We start from the raw sequence: 17,306 nt of genomic DNA on the forward strand, positions 1-17,306 counted from the left end.
CGACACTCGCACACCACTGCATGGTGCACTCTACGCGATCCATTGCATTAAAGCATTGCAACACTCATGCTTCTCACGCCAGTGGCCTTTGGCCTCCAGTAACACCTCCAGAAGGATAGGAACCCCTCCCCTCAAACAAAGAAGCAGGCATTTGGGGCCTTGATACTGTGGATGAATTCTAGATAGTGGATGACAACTTTGCACCTTTTGTTTTTTATACATGTTGAGGGGCCTTTCTTGGGAGTTTTAGCTCATGCAGATGGCTAAGTATGCGTTGTATACCAGCAGCTTTTTTTTTTTTTTAAAGGGGGGGTATGTTATGTGAAAATTATTTCATGCCTTTTTGGGGTGGTTTTGGTAACGTGGGTGCAAGAGGTTGTACCATGCTTTTGTAAACCCACCTTGGCTATGGAGTCTAGAGGAAGGTAGGAGTCTTGGAAGCCTCCGTATGAGACTCATCTCTCATCAAACAACTCACCGGAGCTTGAGTTATGTAATTAAATATGTTGGTCATGGTAGAGTTCCCATGGGTTTTAGTTTAGTTTTTTTTTTTTTTTTTGGGGGGGGGGGGGGGGGTAGAGTGGTAATTTTTTAGGAGAGGAATATGTGGTGTAAATGAAAATAGCGGAAGAGTCTAGGAGATTAGAGATGTGGAGGATTCAGAGAAAAAATAAAGGGTGAAGAGATTGTGAAGGGAGATCACGTGGGTGGACGTAGGAGTTTTGACTGGCTGATGTTAGGAGGAAAAGGGACACCATGGGATTTTAGAAGGAGGATTGTACGGAAAAAGTTATCACAATGAAATGAAGAATTGTGGCAGTACTAGGGGTTCACCTCTCCTTCCTCCACCCTTGCTTCCAATGATTTGCGAATGTGATTTTGTGCTGAATAAAAAAACCTACATCACTACAAAACGCTACACGTGGGATTCTCCTGCCTCTATGGTTCCTTTATCTGAAACCCTTGTTACAAATTGAGGTCTACGGATAGCTGCAGATACTCCCTTGTCATCGGTGCTCAACGTGTTAGAATATGAAGCCAAGTTGAGTCAGTTTGGTGTGTTCTAGTGTGTTCTAGTGTGAGTATTAGTTTAGTGTGTTCTATGGATGCCACGTGTCATATTGGGAGTTATCCCATATGCATGTGTGTGCTCTTTTATAAGAGTTGTTTGTCTAGTGTCAAATCAATCAAGTATCAAGCTACAAGCTCTTTGGTCTACATGTGAGTACTCTCATTTTTGTTCATTGCTCTAGTCATTTCATTTCCATTTCATTATGTCTCCTTTTGAGTATCACTTCCTCTCTCCCTAGCCTATCCTCCCTCTCTCCCTCTTTCCACCATGTTCCTTTATGTGGTATCAGAGCCTCCCTTCCTATCTTCCCCTTCTTCATGCTCTATCTAGAGGATGAGAGAAGCCCGTGAATGGAAGCTCCCCTCTCCTCTAAGATAGAGCCTCCCTTCCCTTAGCCTCGCCATGGTTCCTCGCCATCAAGTACTCCAGTGTCCTAGTGATTGCTCCTGGTCCTCGTTTGTGAGTTCAGCTAACTCTTGCATCAGTTCGTGGTTCTCCCTCAGCATTGGCGGACATTCCTCGTCAGTTGGTCACCAAAAACTTGTTTTGGAGCAGTCTAGCAGCTCTTTTTTGACCTTTTGAGGTCCGATTTTGACGTTTTTTGACGTTTTGACACTGCCCAAACATAAATGACCTTGTCTCGCACCATTTCAAAAAAAGGAAAAAATAAATAAAATTCAATGTTTTGTCCATACGTCTGTACAGACCTATGCAGGCGGATGCGCGACAGTGCCAAGAGTCCGTACAACTTGTTAGAAGGCAATTCTGAGCTTACCCACAAGTCATTTCAACTATACCGACACTCCGGTACATTGACTTGAGGCTTCCAACAGTGGGGAATACTCTTTTCACACCTCGTCATCTCCTAAAGTACATTTTCGCTCATTTTTTTGAGCACTTTTGCTCATTTTTTTGAGCCTCTTCTACGCATGCGATGACTCTCTGATCGGCACATTGAGAGTCATGACTTGATTGCCCTTGGTGGTTGCTTCCATGGTCTTCATCGACACATCTTCCGAGGCATCCTCTACATGAGCATCTTTGATACATCATCGACGAGCAGGATGTGCACACTTTTATGGGTTCTGTGCCCTTGCTATGCATAAAATGAATGAAATATATCTTTACTATTGTCTTGTTTGAGTCAAGGGTACTCTGCCCTAGGTTGTCCCCCAAAATGAACGCAAATAAATCATGTGTGTTAAGTCAAAGGTTCTTTGCCTTGGATAGTTCTCCTAAAAAGATGTATTTTCCTATTTTGTTTTGGTGTGTGGCTCCATGTCTCTCATTAGGCCCTAGAGCCAGAAGGGGATGTACTGTGGGAGCCATGTATTGGCTTTGATAGGTCTCGTTATCAGGCCTGGCTGAGTTCCAGGATGTTGGTGTATTCCTAGACCTATGAGCTGGTCATGTAGCCATGCTATAACGTGAGCCTCTGAGCATGTTGAGTCTCAAGCCATGAGAGTGCTTGAATCAACCTCTAAACACGCTCAGACTTTAGCCTCTGAGCTACATAGGGTACACAGTTTGATGATTGTCATTGTCATGTTCTGTTCTTGGTTCCATTCCAATTGTCCCTCACCTTAGACCTGTCATTGTCATGTTCTGTCCTTAGTTCCATTCCAGTAGTCTCTCACCTTGCCTTCATGGGGGGATGTGAATATGAAGCCGAGTTGAGTCAGTTTGGTGTGTTCTAGTGTGTTCTAGTGTGAGTTCTAGTCTAGTGTGTTCTATGGATGCCACATGTCATATTGGGAGTTATCCCATATCCATAGGCTTTCATATGTGTGTGTGTGCTCTTATATAAGCATTGTACTTGTCTAGTGTCAAATCAATCAAGTATCAAGCTACAAGCTCTTTGGTCTACAAGTGAGTACTCTTATTTTTGTTCATTGATCTAGTCATTTCATTTCCATTTCATTATGTCTCCTTTTGAGTATCACTTCCTCTCTCCCTAGCCTACCCTCTCTCTCTTCCTCTTTCCACTTCATTGGGTTTTCTCTAAGTGTTGTTGATGCAAGTTTTCTTTAAGATTCATCTTTCTTGCTTGCTTGTCATAGGAATTCGTGTGTATGCTTGATTTCAGAGGAAATTCGTGTGTATGCCTTCTACTACAAGATTGCTAGTGATGGGATTATCAAGCCTACTAGGATGGCTTTGATAGCCTGAAAGAAAAACGGAGGCGTGCTATGCCCTCCACCCAAAGATAGGAAGAGATGCAAACATAACAATCTGAATTGCTACACTAATTGAAACAGGCCGAATATATAAAGAGGCCGCAGGAGAGAACCACACGAGGTTGAAGAGAGGCAAAGAATTTCACCAGCAGCCATAGCCAATCCGGTGAAGAGGTTTGATGTCCCTGCCTGCTCATAGAGGCCACGAAACTCTTATGGGAGAGTTGACGGCGAATCAATTCACAAAAGGTCTTCTGCAAGGTGCTCAAAGATCCTCATAGGAACCACGTAGGACTGTGCATGTGGTTGTGCCACATGGCACTTGCATTTTCACCCCTCCATTGACCTTTGCATTTCTCACCATCCCTTGGAGGTTTACCACACTAGTCAATACTAACAAATGCTAGCAATCCCCCCATAAACTGAGAAGGGGACACAAGTCAAAATTGTCACTAGAGTGAGCATAAGAAAACGAGGAAATTCTGATACCAAAATGAAACCTATCACCACTAGCTGAAAGCACGTCTCTATCTAAAAAGCATAGTTGTTATCCTTCTCCAGGTCAATTATTGGGGAGTCTATCTATGCATAAGTCGCAAAGCTATCTCCTTTGACCCTCCTCATGCTCTTCAACTATGCAAGCCTCCTTGTTTGACCCTTTTTGTTTTACATTGAATGCCCTCTTATAGCAATACTTCTCAATATGACCCTCTCTGCCACAATACTCACATACAAGGTCCTTGTTTTTACCTTTTCCTTTGTCTTTAATTGCAAAAGCTTGTACAAGTAGGACAATGCCCTGTGATGGACATGTCCAAACCTGGCATGCCATAAATCAGCCTGGGAAGTGTTTGCTACAGCCAATACCTTATGATCATAAGACTGAGCATCAAGCTTGTATAAGCCTCTGTCATATGTGCCTGTTGCTACCACCTTATACCCTTTCTTTGGATCCTTGATCCTGCATTGGTTATCCTGAAATTTGACCAACATATGTTGATCATGGGCAATGTTTGAAACTGAAAACAGATTTTGCCTCAAATCTAGAACATACCAAACATCTCGGATATACTTAACTTTCCCATTATCAAGCTGAATGGGAATGTGCCCACGCATGTAACCTGTCTGCCATGAACAGGTTTGATGCTCTCAAACCACTCCTGGCGAGGAGTCATGTGCTTAGTAGCACCACTATCGATATACCATGTATCACTTGCAACAAGGGAAGCATCCTGTGATTGATTTTCAGCATTCAAATCCCCCCTGGCATCCATCTTCTCATTAAATGCAGCAAACATAAAATCTCTATCACCTTGGGTAAGATGAGCTTCACCACGTGCATTTGAAGCATGAGTTTCAGTGGGGGCAACAAAATTACTGCTAGAGCTGTCCCTTTGCCTCTTCTTTTCATTGGCAATCCTTTTCTGACACTCTGCGATGTAATGCCCTGGCTTTTGTCAATAATTGCATTTGCCCTTTTTCTGATTTTTGCTTGAACTGCTTGCATTCCCCTCCTTGGGCTGAGTTTTATGGCTGTGTTTTGGCTCAAACTTTTTTTGAAATTTGCCCTTTCCACCCATGGCAAGCGCTTGCTCACCTTGACGAGAGGTTTTGGCAAAATTTGAGCATCTCTCCTCTTCCTGCAACAAAAGCCCAGCTAACTCATCAAACGAGAGTGGGGCTGCCCTGAGAACAATGGTCAATGAAGTGACGAATGTGCCATATGAGGGCACTAAGCTATTGAGAGTAATAGAGACGAGCTTCTTGTCTTCTATTTCCTCATCAATACTTGCGAATTGATCACGTAGATCAATGATCTTGGCAATATGATCAGTGATAGCCTGGCCTTCCTGCATCTCGAGATCCTTCAGCTAATTTGTCAAGGCAATGGCCCTTGCCTCATTCTTAACATGATACATGTTTGCCAATCTTTCCCATGCTGCCTTTGGATCCTTGCACGACTTGATAGTTGTCAGAATGTGCATGTTCACATTTGTGGCAATCAAAAACATCGCTTGGGCACTACGGCGGTCAAACTTCTTTTGCTCCTCCGTCGATGCTATGGGACTAGTAGGAGGGACTATAGCAGTCTGTTGTCTGCCTGTAGTCTGACCCAAAAGCATACACAATTGTAAAGTAACTACTCAAAAGCATCCACAACTGTAAAGTAACTGCAAATGCACCCAACAATGTAGAGTATAGGCAAAAGCACCTGAGAGTGCAAGAGTATGGGCTGCAAAAAACAGTCCCGAAGCAAAATACACAACTCAAAACACTTACTGGAAGTGCAACTTGGCCCGAACCACCTGCAAAACAGTCCACTAACTGTGTGGGCAAGCCGGAGGTGAAAAAGGAGCTGAAGTGAGCTATCTGGAGCTAAATGAAGCTGTCGAGAGTACTTCTGAACACAACACATGTGTAGAGAAGAGCCTGGATCTGTTGGAACACATTTGGGAGAGGCTGGAGCTGAAATATCTGAGCAAAAACGTGAAAAAACAGCTGAAAATTGGTCGAATCGCCTTCTGACAAGTCGTATGGACTCAAAATCAGGTTCTGACAAGTTGTACGGACTCGCGGTACTGTCGCACAACTGTATGGATAAATCCATACGGACTGTACAGAAAAAAGCTTTTTTTTCCCTCCCCCCCGCTTGAAATGGTGCGGGACGGGAAGAGGATGTCATATTCCCCCCCCCCCCATCAATGAGATGCTCTACCAATTCCCAGATGCTCCTCTCCCATGAGCTACTGCCCTCCCCCCTCTCCCTCACCCTCGCTGCCCCCCCTCTCCCGCCCCTCGCTGCTCCTCCTCTCCCTCCCCCCTCGCCATCCCCCTCTCCCTCCTCCCTCACCCTCCCTCTCTCCTTCCTCCTCCCTCACCCTCCCTCTCCCCCCCCCCCCCCGCTGCCCTCTAACTCTCCCTCCCCACCCTCCCTCTCCCTCACCTGACAGCCCCTCCGCCCCCCTCCTTCACCCCCGCCCCTCCTTCCCCCTCCCCGCCCTCCCTCTCTACCACCCGCCAGCCTCCCCGCCCCCTCCCCCGCCATCCCTCTCCCCCCCCGCTGCTCTCCCCCCCCCCCCCCCTCCTAACCCACCCTCCTTTCCTCTCCCCCCCCCTCCATTCCTCTCCCCTGCCCTCCCTTTCCCTCCCCGCCAGCCCCTCCCTCCCTCCTAACCCCCCCCTTACAAAAAAAAAAAAAAAGGGAAAAAAAATCCCCGACCACCCTCTCTTGGATGAGCATGGCAGACCACTTGGTGCTTCTCCTTACATGCAGTGGCCAAGATGGGAGAGGGGCCCTGCATCTATTGTGGGAGCATGGAAAGCCTTCAGGAAGCTTCCTGCAAACCGACAGGCCTAAATGGTTCTTAATATCAGAGGGAGTGCAGGGAGAGTCCGACAGATTGATGCAATCTTGCCCTTGGATTGGGTGGACACAGATGACATGCCTATTACCTGCTCCACCTGAATGGGGGTATTTTCCAGACTGGGAGTTCCTTTACAAGTGATTGCTTTTCATGACACACATGAGTATGCCTTAGTCTTTGATGTTTCTTCGGGGGGTAGGCTGTCCAGATCCACAGACGATATCTTGTTGGAGGTACCGTTTCAGCCAGTCATGATAGTGGGCTTGATGGAGCATGGCTCTCTTTCACAGTGGTACTTGGATCGTGACCCGCTTCTCATCGCCCTGGGCTCATGGAGGCTGTGGCTCTATGGAGGTGTCCCAATTAAGCTTTTGCAGTGGGACTCTGGGGAATGGGAATGGATAGATGAAGGGCACCGAGAGAAGGGCATCCCCTTCTTTCGTTACACGGTGAGTAATGCCAGGAAATTCCAGCTCAGCTGTAGGGGTTGGAGGCCTACCAAAGCTCATCATTGGGAGAACTTTCAGATTTTTGCTGACTTGCAGAAATTTTTTTGGCAGAGGCTCTGGGAATCCCACCAGAATAGAAATATCACTCTCTTCTTTTGGCTTTCTATTCATGGTGGGATAGCAGTAAACCAATGGAGATCTAGGTTCGGAGCTGACCCTTCTTGCCCTCGTTGCCTTTCTGCGTTGGAGACAATACAACACTGCCTTTGGGATTGCAGACAGGCGAGAATGATATGGAAGGGCATTGCAAGACTTTTCAGCACTTTTTTTTTTTTTCCCCCCCATAAAAGAGACCTCTATTAAGTAAGAAAGAAACCCGCTAGAGCAAGCTCTGTATGGAAATACACCATGCTAAGCATGTAATAAAAACACCTCAGAGGAATGAGGTAGAAAGAAACCAAGGCTGAGGCTGAAAATGCCATCTCAACCCTGTAGAAGTCTCACAGAAGGGAGAGTCTCTCCAATCTCTAAGAAAAGTAACTCTCCTGGAGGAGGCTGCTCGATATGATCCTTGCATGGTCGCCCAAATGGCCATCAGAGTGTGTATCGTATCTATCCAAGTACTGGCCAAGATCTGAGAAGGGTGAACCTGAGAACCCTCCAAAGCCTGAGTGCAACTGGCTCTCCAAATGTGCCATGCTTTAATGCTAGCTAGGATCTCCCATGGAGAGTCGACCGAGGAGTGAGCAGCCCTGAAAAGAGTGGCTGGAACATCCTCTAGAGAGCACGACTCCACAAGGTGTCGTCGGATGTGAAGAGCCCAAGAGGAGTCAAGTCTCTCAAAAAATACCTTGGGCCCTGAAAGAGTAAGCCAAGCCACTGATCCCTAGGTCATATAGAAGGGTAGGCGAACAAAAGTGCTGAAAAGTCTTGCAATCCCCTTCCATATGATTCTCGCCTGTCTGCAATCCCATAGGCAGTGTTGTATTGTCTCCAAAGCAGAAAGGCAGCGAGGGCAAGAAGGGTTAGCTCCGAACTTGGATCTCCAATGGTTCACTGCTAACCCACCATGAATAAAAAGCCAAAAGAAGAGAGTGATTCTTCTATTCCGGTGGGATTTCCAGAGCCTCTGCCAAAAAATTCTTTGCAAGTCAGCAGAAATCTGAAAGTTCTCGCAATGAGGAGCTCTGGTAGGCCTCCAACCCCTAGAGCTGAGTTGGAATTTCCTAGCATTACTAACCGTGTAACGAAAGAAGGGGATGCCCTTCTCTCGGTGCCCTTCATCTATCCATTCCCATTCCCCAGAGTCCCACTGCAAAAAGCTAATTGGGACACCTCCATAGAGCCACAGCCTCCATGAGCCCAGGGCGAGGAGAAGCGGGTCAGGATCCAAGTACCACTGTGAAAGAGAGCCATGCTCCATGAAGCCCACTATCCTGACTGGCTGAAACGGTACCTCCAACAAGATATCGTCTGTGGACCTGGACAGCCTGCCCCCCGAAGAAACATTAAATACTAAGGCATCCTCATGTGGGTCAAGAAAAGCAATCACCTATAAAGGAACTCCCAATCTGGAAAATGCCTCCATCCAGGTGGAGCAAGTAATAGGCATGTCATCTGTGTCCACCCAATCCAAGGGCAAGGCTGCATCAATCTGTTGGACTCTACCTGCACTCCCTCTGAGATGAAGAACCATCTGGGCCTGTTGGTCTGCAGGAAGCTTCTTGAAGGCTTTCCATGCTCCCACTGTAGATGCAGGGCCCCTCTCCCATCTTGGCCACTGCATGTAAGGAGAAGCTCCAAGTGGTCTGCCAAGCTCATCCAAAATCCTGTCATTCCACATGATAGGCTGCCTTTCAATCTCTTCACGGGTGGATGGGGGAATCCTACGAAGAGTACTCCTGAAGCTGGCCCATGCTTTTAGGATAGCAACCATAAGAGGGGAAGATGGAGACCTGAGGTGGGCTGTGGTGAAAACCCATCTAGTACTGTGTGTCCAATCCTCTCCTAAAGTGGGCGTGCGAGACTTTATGCATCTGATAAAAAAATCCTTCCAAGGCTCTTATCCTAGCATAAGCCCTCTCACAACAAACTTGCAGAGTAAAGCTCTGCACTGTAGATCCTGGTCGATGATATTCAAACCCCCTTCTCTTGTAGGAAGAATCAAGGTCTCCCAAGCCACCCTGGCTGTAACATCAGTTGTGCCATCTAGACCACTCCAAAAAAAGTTTCGTACAGGCCGCTTAAGCTAAGTGATACAATCCCTAGAGTGGCACCAACAAGAGCATACAAACCATCCTGTGGCTAGAAGAACCTGGTTAACCACCACCACCCTGGAGGCCAAGTCAAGTTTGGCTGAGCTCCAGATTAGGAGCTTTCTTCTGATGCTTTCCAACACTGGAGCAAACTGTTGGTGAGAGATCCCCACCCCAACTTGGTAGCCCAAATATATGATGGAGAAGCCCCTCTGTACCCAAGTGAAGCCAATATCATTACCCCAATCCGGGGTGTCATCCTCGCAAATCCAAAAACCACTGGATTTATGCCAATTAATGTGTGCACCTGTAGCCATGCAAAACAAATCCAAGGCTGTCCGGAAGGAAGTGAGTGTCCTGAGGGAGGCATCCAAAAAAACAGCCGTGTCATCTGCCAACTCACTATCCAGGAGGTCTTCTTCCCAACGGATAGGAAGCCTCAGCCCATAAATATCAGCTTGAGATCTAATGTAGATACTCATAGCTTCCGCCACAAACAGAAAAAGAAACGGGGCAAGAGGACATCCCTGGCGGACGGATCTGGAAATTTGAAACCTGTCCCCTCTTACCCCCCCAATGACCAACTGGCTATGGGCTGATCTGTAGAGAGAGGATACTCCTCTAATCCATGCATCTGAAAAACCAAAGCGAGATAGAGTACCCTCTAAGAAATCCCAGTCTACTCTATCGTAAGCTTTCTCAAAGTCCAAGAGTAGAATGGCCAATCTCTGGCGGCTCTGCATGGCCCATTCTGAGGCCTCCCAAAATGAGAAAATATTATCAAAAATACTTCTGCCATGCACAAATCCTGTCTGCGTGTCATGAATCAAATCTGGAAGAAAAACCTGTAGCCGCAGACTGATGGCTTTCGCCAGAATCTTGTAAAAAGTGCCCAAAAGAGTGATGGGTCTCCATTGAGACACAAGATTCCTATTACCCCCCTTTGGGATGAGATGAATGAGACCATCTGAGAGTGAGTCCGGCATCTCACCAGAGTCCCACACGCCCTGCAGGGCTGGTGTAATGTGATCACCAATCTACTCCCAAAAAGTAATAAAAAAGGAGTGGGTAAGTCCATCGGAACCTGGGTACTTGCCCTTGTGAAGGGCAAGTAATGCAGTCTTGAATTCTGCATCGGTGAAAGGTGCATCCAGAGAATAATACATCTCATCCTTCACCAATACAAGGATACACTGCCAAATAACCTCTCTAGCATCATCAATGGCCTGTGTGCCTGGATCTGCAGTAAGAAGGGATGCAAAAAAATTTGAAGCTACACGCATGACAACATCAGGATCTGACTGTAACACCCCGTCTGAGTCAACAAGCTGTGAAACACTATCTCTACTATGTCTGGGCCCATGAGTAGAGAAAAAGTGTTTGTTGACCCTGCCACCCATCTGAATCCGAAAGGATTCCCGTGCATCAAAAGGCATACTCTGCTCTCTGATCCAACAATGTCTGCAAATGAGCCCTTGCTGCAGCAAGGCACTCCTGAATCCAAGCATCTGTGAGCCTCTTCTGCTCTTCCCTCTGAAGGGACGCTAACAGGTGAAAGGATCCCCACACCTGCTGAAAGGGAGGCCTTGTCAGAAGGAATCCCAATGATCGGGACCCCTAAGGTGGAGGGCACAAACTCATCATCATCCATGAAAGTCGCCGAATCTGCCAGTGCCGAAAAAGAATTCCTGATAAGCAAGTCTGGCCGAGGAGTGCGAAGAAGACCTGCACTAGTGGAAGATGGAGGAGAAGGACCTGCCAGGCCTCTATCAGCAGAATTGGAGCTGGGGGTTGAGGAGGCCTGTGGCTAGGGTGAAGAGGAATCAGGAGCCCTCATCTGCGCCTGCACTTTCTCGGTTGTCCTGACTATGGCAGGAACAGTTTGTGGGAAGAAGTACCTGTAGTCCCCTCGTGGTCAGAAACCAAGGGGTCAGAGACCAAAGTGACTGGGGCTGGTGGATGTAAAGGCCCCTCCTGATGTGAAACTGTAGTGTCTGGGGCTGCAGCAACATCCACCTCTGGAGTCTGGAAGGTGTCTGCCTGAACAGGAATGAAAGTCTCCTCCTGAGGTAAGGGAGCCGCTCTGATAGCTCTCCATCGTGGTACTGGGTGTGCTGCGGGCATTGGGCACCCTGCTGTCCTTGGTGGTCGTGGGGTGCGCGAAGCAGGGCGCCCCATTGCTCTTGGTGGTCCTAGAGTGCGTGGTACAGGGTGCTGGGGAGGTGCAGTCGTGGTAGTACGTGAAGGAGCCGCACCAGAAGACCTCTTGGGTCTTTTTCTCTTCCTTAAGCAGTCTCTAGCAAAGTGCCCAAGGGTCCTGCAAATCCTGCACTGGTCCTGTCTACCTGAAATCTCGACTCTCTCGAGAAAGAGAGAGCCGTCTGGACGCTGAAGCATAATGTGGTCATCTGAGATGTTAGGGTCAGAGACAATGACCCTAACACGAGGCACCCCGTCTGCACTGACTGCCTCTGCTAAGGAAGAAGGCATGCCAGGAAGGGAGGGGATCTCCGTGACCACTCCGAATGTGGCTCCAATAGTGGCAAGCAGTCGATGGTAGACCTGAGGAAGACCAGGAAACCTAATGAACAGTGATGTGACCTGCCTGTCCTCGTCAACCGGATGGAAGCCCAAGGTGTAGGGCAAAAGAAAGATCCTCCTCGAACCCAAAGCCAGGGGATTAGCTTTGAGAACAAGGGCTGTGGACTCGTGGGAGTCGAAAACCACTTGGAAGAATCCACGTCCCAAAAGTCGAATATCCCTGAGGTGAGGGGCGAGGTCTCCTGGTAACGCCGCCAACATCCAGTCTCTAGCCTGTGATCTGGAAGGGTGTGACCCAAAGATGCGGGCGAAAAGTGATGTGAAACCCTCTAATTCCACATCTTTCTTGAGCTGCTGCAGCTCGTCTTCTGAAAAAATGACAGTTCTCGCGGCCGGTGGAGGTGGACGGAGATTGGCTGAATGGGGATATATTCGCCAATCGATGTGAAAAGGTCGATTGCAACACTGAAAAAGCTCCGTCCGTGAAACTACTACCAAGGACGCCCTGAACGCGGACGCAGGAAGAAGGAGAAAGAGAGGGTAGGAGAGAGGGGAAGGGAAGGGAAAGAGAGGGGCAAGAAGAAGGAGAAAGAGAGGGGAGACAGAGGTAGGCTAAGGGGGAGGCGTGGGGAGCTGAGATAGGGAGGAAGGGGACAGGGAGGGAGAGGGAGGAGGTTTAGGGTTTGGGGGGGGGGGGGTTTCACCTTGGGGGGAGAGCAGCGGGGGGGGGGGGGGGGGGGGGAGAGCGTGGGGGAGGGAGGGGGGCGGGGGAGGAGAACGGGGCGGGGGGCTGGCGGGGGAGAGGGAGGGCGGAGGAGAAGGGGGCAGCGGGGAGGGGGAAAGCAGCGGGGGGGGAGAGGGAGGGTGAGGGGGGTGGGGCGGGGGGGCTGGCGGGGGAGAGGGAGGGCGGAGGAGAAGGGGGCAGCGGGGAGGGGGGCAGCGGGGGAGGGGAGAGGAGAAAGGGGCAGCGGGGAGGGGGGCAGCGGGGGGGGGGCTGGCAAGGGAGAGGGATGACGGGGAGGGGACGGGGGAGGAGAAGGGGGGCGGGGGGGCTGACGGGTGGGGGAGGGGTTGGGCGGGGAGGGAGAGGTAGGGGTAGCGGGGGGGGGGAGAGGGAGGGTGGGCAGGAGGAAGGGGAGAGGGAGGGTGAGGGAGGAGGGAGAGGGGGCTGGCGAGAGGGGAGGGAGAGGAGGAGCAGCGAGGGGGGGGCAGCAAGGGAGAGGGAGAGGGAGAGGGAGAGGGGGCTGGCTGAGAGAGGGAGAGGGGAGGGGAGGGCAGTAGCTCACGGGGAGGAGCAGCAGCTCAGGTTGCTAAGTTCCTCCTTAGGGAGAGATTGACCACTTTTGTTCGCCTACCTTTCTATATGACCTGGGGATCAGTGGCTTGGCTTACTCTCTCAGGGCCCCAGGTCTTTTTTGAGAGACTTGACTCCTCTTCCGCTCTTCACGTCCGATGACACCTTGTGGAGTCGTGCTCTCTAGAGGATGTTCCGGCCACTCTCTTCAGGGCTGTTCATTCCTTGGTTGACTCTCCATGGGAGGTCTTAGCTAGCATTGCAGCATGGCACATTTGGAGAGCCAGATGCACTGAGGCTTTGGAGGGTTCTCAGGTTCACCCTTATCAGATCTTGGCCAGTACTTGGACAGATACAGTACACACTCCGATGGCCATTTGGGCGACCATGCAGGGATCATCTCGAGCAGCCTCCTCTAGGAGAGTTACTTTTCTCAGAGATTGGAGAGACTCTCCCTTCTTTGCTCAGACTTCTACAGGGTTGAGTTGGCATTTTCAGCCTCAGACTTCTACAGGTTTGAGTTGGCATTTTCAGCCTCAGCCTTGGTTTCTTCCTACCTCATTCCTCTGAGGTGTTTTTTGTTACATGCTTAGCATGTTGTATTTCCGCACAGAGCTTGCTCTAGCGAGTTTCTTTCCTACTTAATAGAAGTCTCTTTTTTGCAAAAAAAAAAGATGAAATGGTGTGGGACAGATTTGTTTATATGCAGGCAGCTCCGAAATTTCGAAAAACGTCAAAATCGGGCCTCAAAAGGTCAAAAAACAGCCGCTAGACTATTGGAGCTACGTCAAACGAAAGCTGGAGAGCTGAATGTGAGAACCAGGAATACGCACTGGAGCACCAAGCTTGCGGGATTTTGGAAGCAAGAGCGAGAATGGGCTCTAGAGATGGAAGCGCTCTGATACCAAATGTAGGAACAAAGTGGAGACAGGTTGTGAACACAAGTGAGCAAGAGTGCACACACAAGGAAGCTCCAATAGAAATGTTCAAATGAAACAATAGAAGTACTTGGTATATATAGTACCCAAGTACTACTGGTCAACCATCGGTTTGACTTTATGCCTACAACACCATATCTTTGTAATCTCTTACAGACTCTTCACCGCCGTACCACAAGACCCCAACTGCTCTGATACCCTATTGTTGATATTGGAGAGATGCAATCATGCACTAATAATAGAGAAACCAAATAGAGAGAATATTATGGTGGTAGATAGCATAAAATATAAAGTACTCTTTATGGCAAAAGCTCTTACACCAAGTACAAAACCCACTCTCTAACAGATGTGCATCCCTACATTGCTCGCTGCATCTGTTTACAAGAAATCCTATCACACTAGCCACAAAGGTTGATTACAAGAATAGTCTCTTGCTCCAAAAACTCGGAGCATATATCCTGAACCACACACACTAACGGCTCTGAAGTAGGCTGAATATATAAAGAGGTCGCAGGAGAGAACCACACGAGGTCGAAGAGAGGCAAATAATTGCTCCAGAAGCCATAGCCAATCCGATGAAGAGGTTTGATGTCCCTGCCTGCTCATAGAGGCCAAGAGTTTTGACTCTCATGGGAGAGTCGAATCAATTCACAAAAGCTCTTCTGCAAGGTGCTCGAAGCATCCTCATAGGAACCATGTAGAACTGTGCATGAGGTTGTGCCACATGGCACTTGCATTTTAACCCCTCCGTTGACTTTGTATTTCTCACCACCCCACCCCTTCAAGGTTTACCACACTATTCAATACTAACAAATGCTAACAGAGTTCTATATGGAAGAGTTGGATGCCACCACGATGGGGTGCTTGGAGAATCTTCAAGGAGCTTCTCTCATGTGAGCATATCACTACGACTCAAGGATTATGAGACACTCATAGAGGACCCTACAACTCTGCCAATACCCCTTGACTGGATTTAGGAAGCAGATCAGACGGAGGTCCCATAGGTTCATTGGCTAGGCATATGTGTTCCTCTTCCCCTTTGGCAAAAGTTCTTCTTATGGGAGGTTATGCTTGGGGTTCTTCCCTTTGGACAGATTTTAGCTCCTCGTCGTATTGCTCCTGCCACTTGTCGATGATGTCTGTCTATTTAGGAGTCTATGCCTCAACTGTTTTGGCATTGCCCATAGTCTCATGATTTCTTACTTCTTGTACAGTAATGACTCCAGGCTCATTTCCCCATTGAAACCTGTGGCAATAATTTATGGCTGTTTGGTTTTCATCCTGTGAGGCAGGGCTATGATATTCTTTTTATTGGGTTCGTTGCTGGGCACTTTGAACCCCATGGAAGGACCACAATTATCAGGTCTTTGGTGATCCCCCTCTCGCTAAATATCAGTTTTTCCAAGCATCTCTACGACAATCATTTTATGATTGTCTACATGCTCGGGATATAGATTATCCTTCCTTCTTGTCTTATAATGACATCTTCTGATGTTTGTAGCTGGTTGTCCCTTCTTTGGGACTACTCTTTGTAATATAATGCCAAATGGATTTCACCGCGCACGCGTGTGCACGAGCTGGTTGTCCCTTGCACGTGCACCCATGCATTGAGCACACATCTGTGCTTGTTCATATGTGCATACATGGGGAGAGGAAGACGTTAGTTTAGTATCCTGTATATGTTTAAAACAAGAAGACCACATTCTCATGCATTTGGACTGTGTGATTTCACTACCATTTATTTTTCACTACATTGAAAGTATATTTCCAATTTTCATTTGTATGGATCTGCATATCTGTATTTGTGCCTGCATGTGTTTTTTTTTTTTGAGACATGTGCTTACTATCATCTACATTGTATGAGACTAAGAGTGATGTTTGTACCTTATTAAGAGCAGGTCCCATTGATATTCCATCCTGTGTGGCATATGGAGAAGGATTATTACTAGCCACAGCTGATGATTTACAGAACATCACCCTTCAAGCACGAGATAAATTTCAAAACATAATCACTGAGGATGCAGATACGCTTGGGTACTATACAATATTCTGGATGAATATTTTGGGTGATAATGTGGATACAACAATGCAGTTTTCATGGACATCAAGTGGCTATTACAAGGGGACATATATCCTTTCAAAATTAGGTCTGTACACAATATCCATACAAAGTGGAGGCAAGGATATCTATAACAGCCCATTTTCAGTCACGGTTATTCCAGGTAAAACTTTGGACAAAGACTCTCCACCATAGGAAGTAGTGAAATAAAAATAATTGCATTTTGGTTTTTAGTCAATCGTAGTGTGTAGAATATGATAAACCTTCATATCAGAGAGCATAAATACCACCTCCATTTGTCCCATGTGTGAGAAGTTCTGTTTCATAAAATACTCAACGGGTTGCAATATGTTGCATGTAGAAGCTTATGAATGGCTTCAAGTATCCACATATGTAAGCACAATCAACATGCAAGAGCGGACTCTCTGTTCTGGTATTCCCCAGGATGTGATCTTGCATATTACAGTCAATAATCAATTCTTTATTGCAATTAGAGTCCAAGTTCAACTAGAGGCGAGGTGCTAGTAACTGCATATATATATATCAGAAGTTGTAAACACCTGGATCACAGTAAGCAACAGGTGCAAGAGTGCATGTAAAAAATGGCATAATATTATACAAAGGTGCATATGAATCAAAGAGACAAGTATTTTTTGGTTGGCAGCATCTCAAACTGCTCCTCTTGCTCCCACTTCCCTTTTTGCTTTATGCCCCCTTTCCACCATCATTGCCCCTGCCCCCCATTGCTTCTTCTGAACATTCCCTTCACACATTGTCATCAGGAAAAAAAGTTATTGTGCTCTAGTGTATGTGGTGGTATTTTATGTGTAAGGTATAGGGATATATCCTAAGGCAGGAGGAAGTAATGCATTTATTGGATATTTCTTATCGCAAGATTGCTTCATGTAATGGAACGTTTAATGGATCAAGGCATAGGTGGACTCAAAAATGTATGGGTGATTCATGCAAGAATGTGCCAAGAGTGTGCCAAGCTTGTGTTGGGCACATGGAAGTGGACCCAATCGGGATATTTGCTAGCATATGCTTGGTGATTGGATCCAATCAACAATATGGAATTACATGGGATGAGCTGGTGACCTTTTAGGATGTGCCATCCTCTACATGTCAAAGTTCTCACCAGCCATGTCAAGACCTT

General features: G+C 47.6%; 1 protein-coding gene across 1 annotated transcript in view; it reads left to right on the top strand.

The window, feature by feature from the left end:
• The window catches only part of LOC147906132 (uncharacterized), a 320,331-nt gene that overhangs the window by 170,714 nt on the left and 132,311 nt on the right, over positions 1-17,306 (top strand). The window contains exon 17 of the mRNA XM_087386859.1: positions 15,990-16,313. Coding sequence (XP_087242985.1) covers positions 15,990-16,313 — 324 coding nt within the window. The remainder of the gene's footprint in view (positions 1-15,989; positions 16,314-17,306) is intronic.

Source organism: Dipteris shenzhenensis, chromosome 1 (genome assembly GCF_047967505.1).
Source record: "Dipteris shenzhenensis isolate YYH24624 ecotype China chromosome 1, Dip_SZ_1.0, whole genome shotgun sequence".
NCBI lineage: Eukaryota > Viridiplantae > Streptophyta > Polypodiopsida > Gleicheniales > Dipteridaceae > Dipteris > Dipteris shenzhenensis.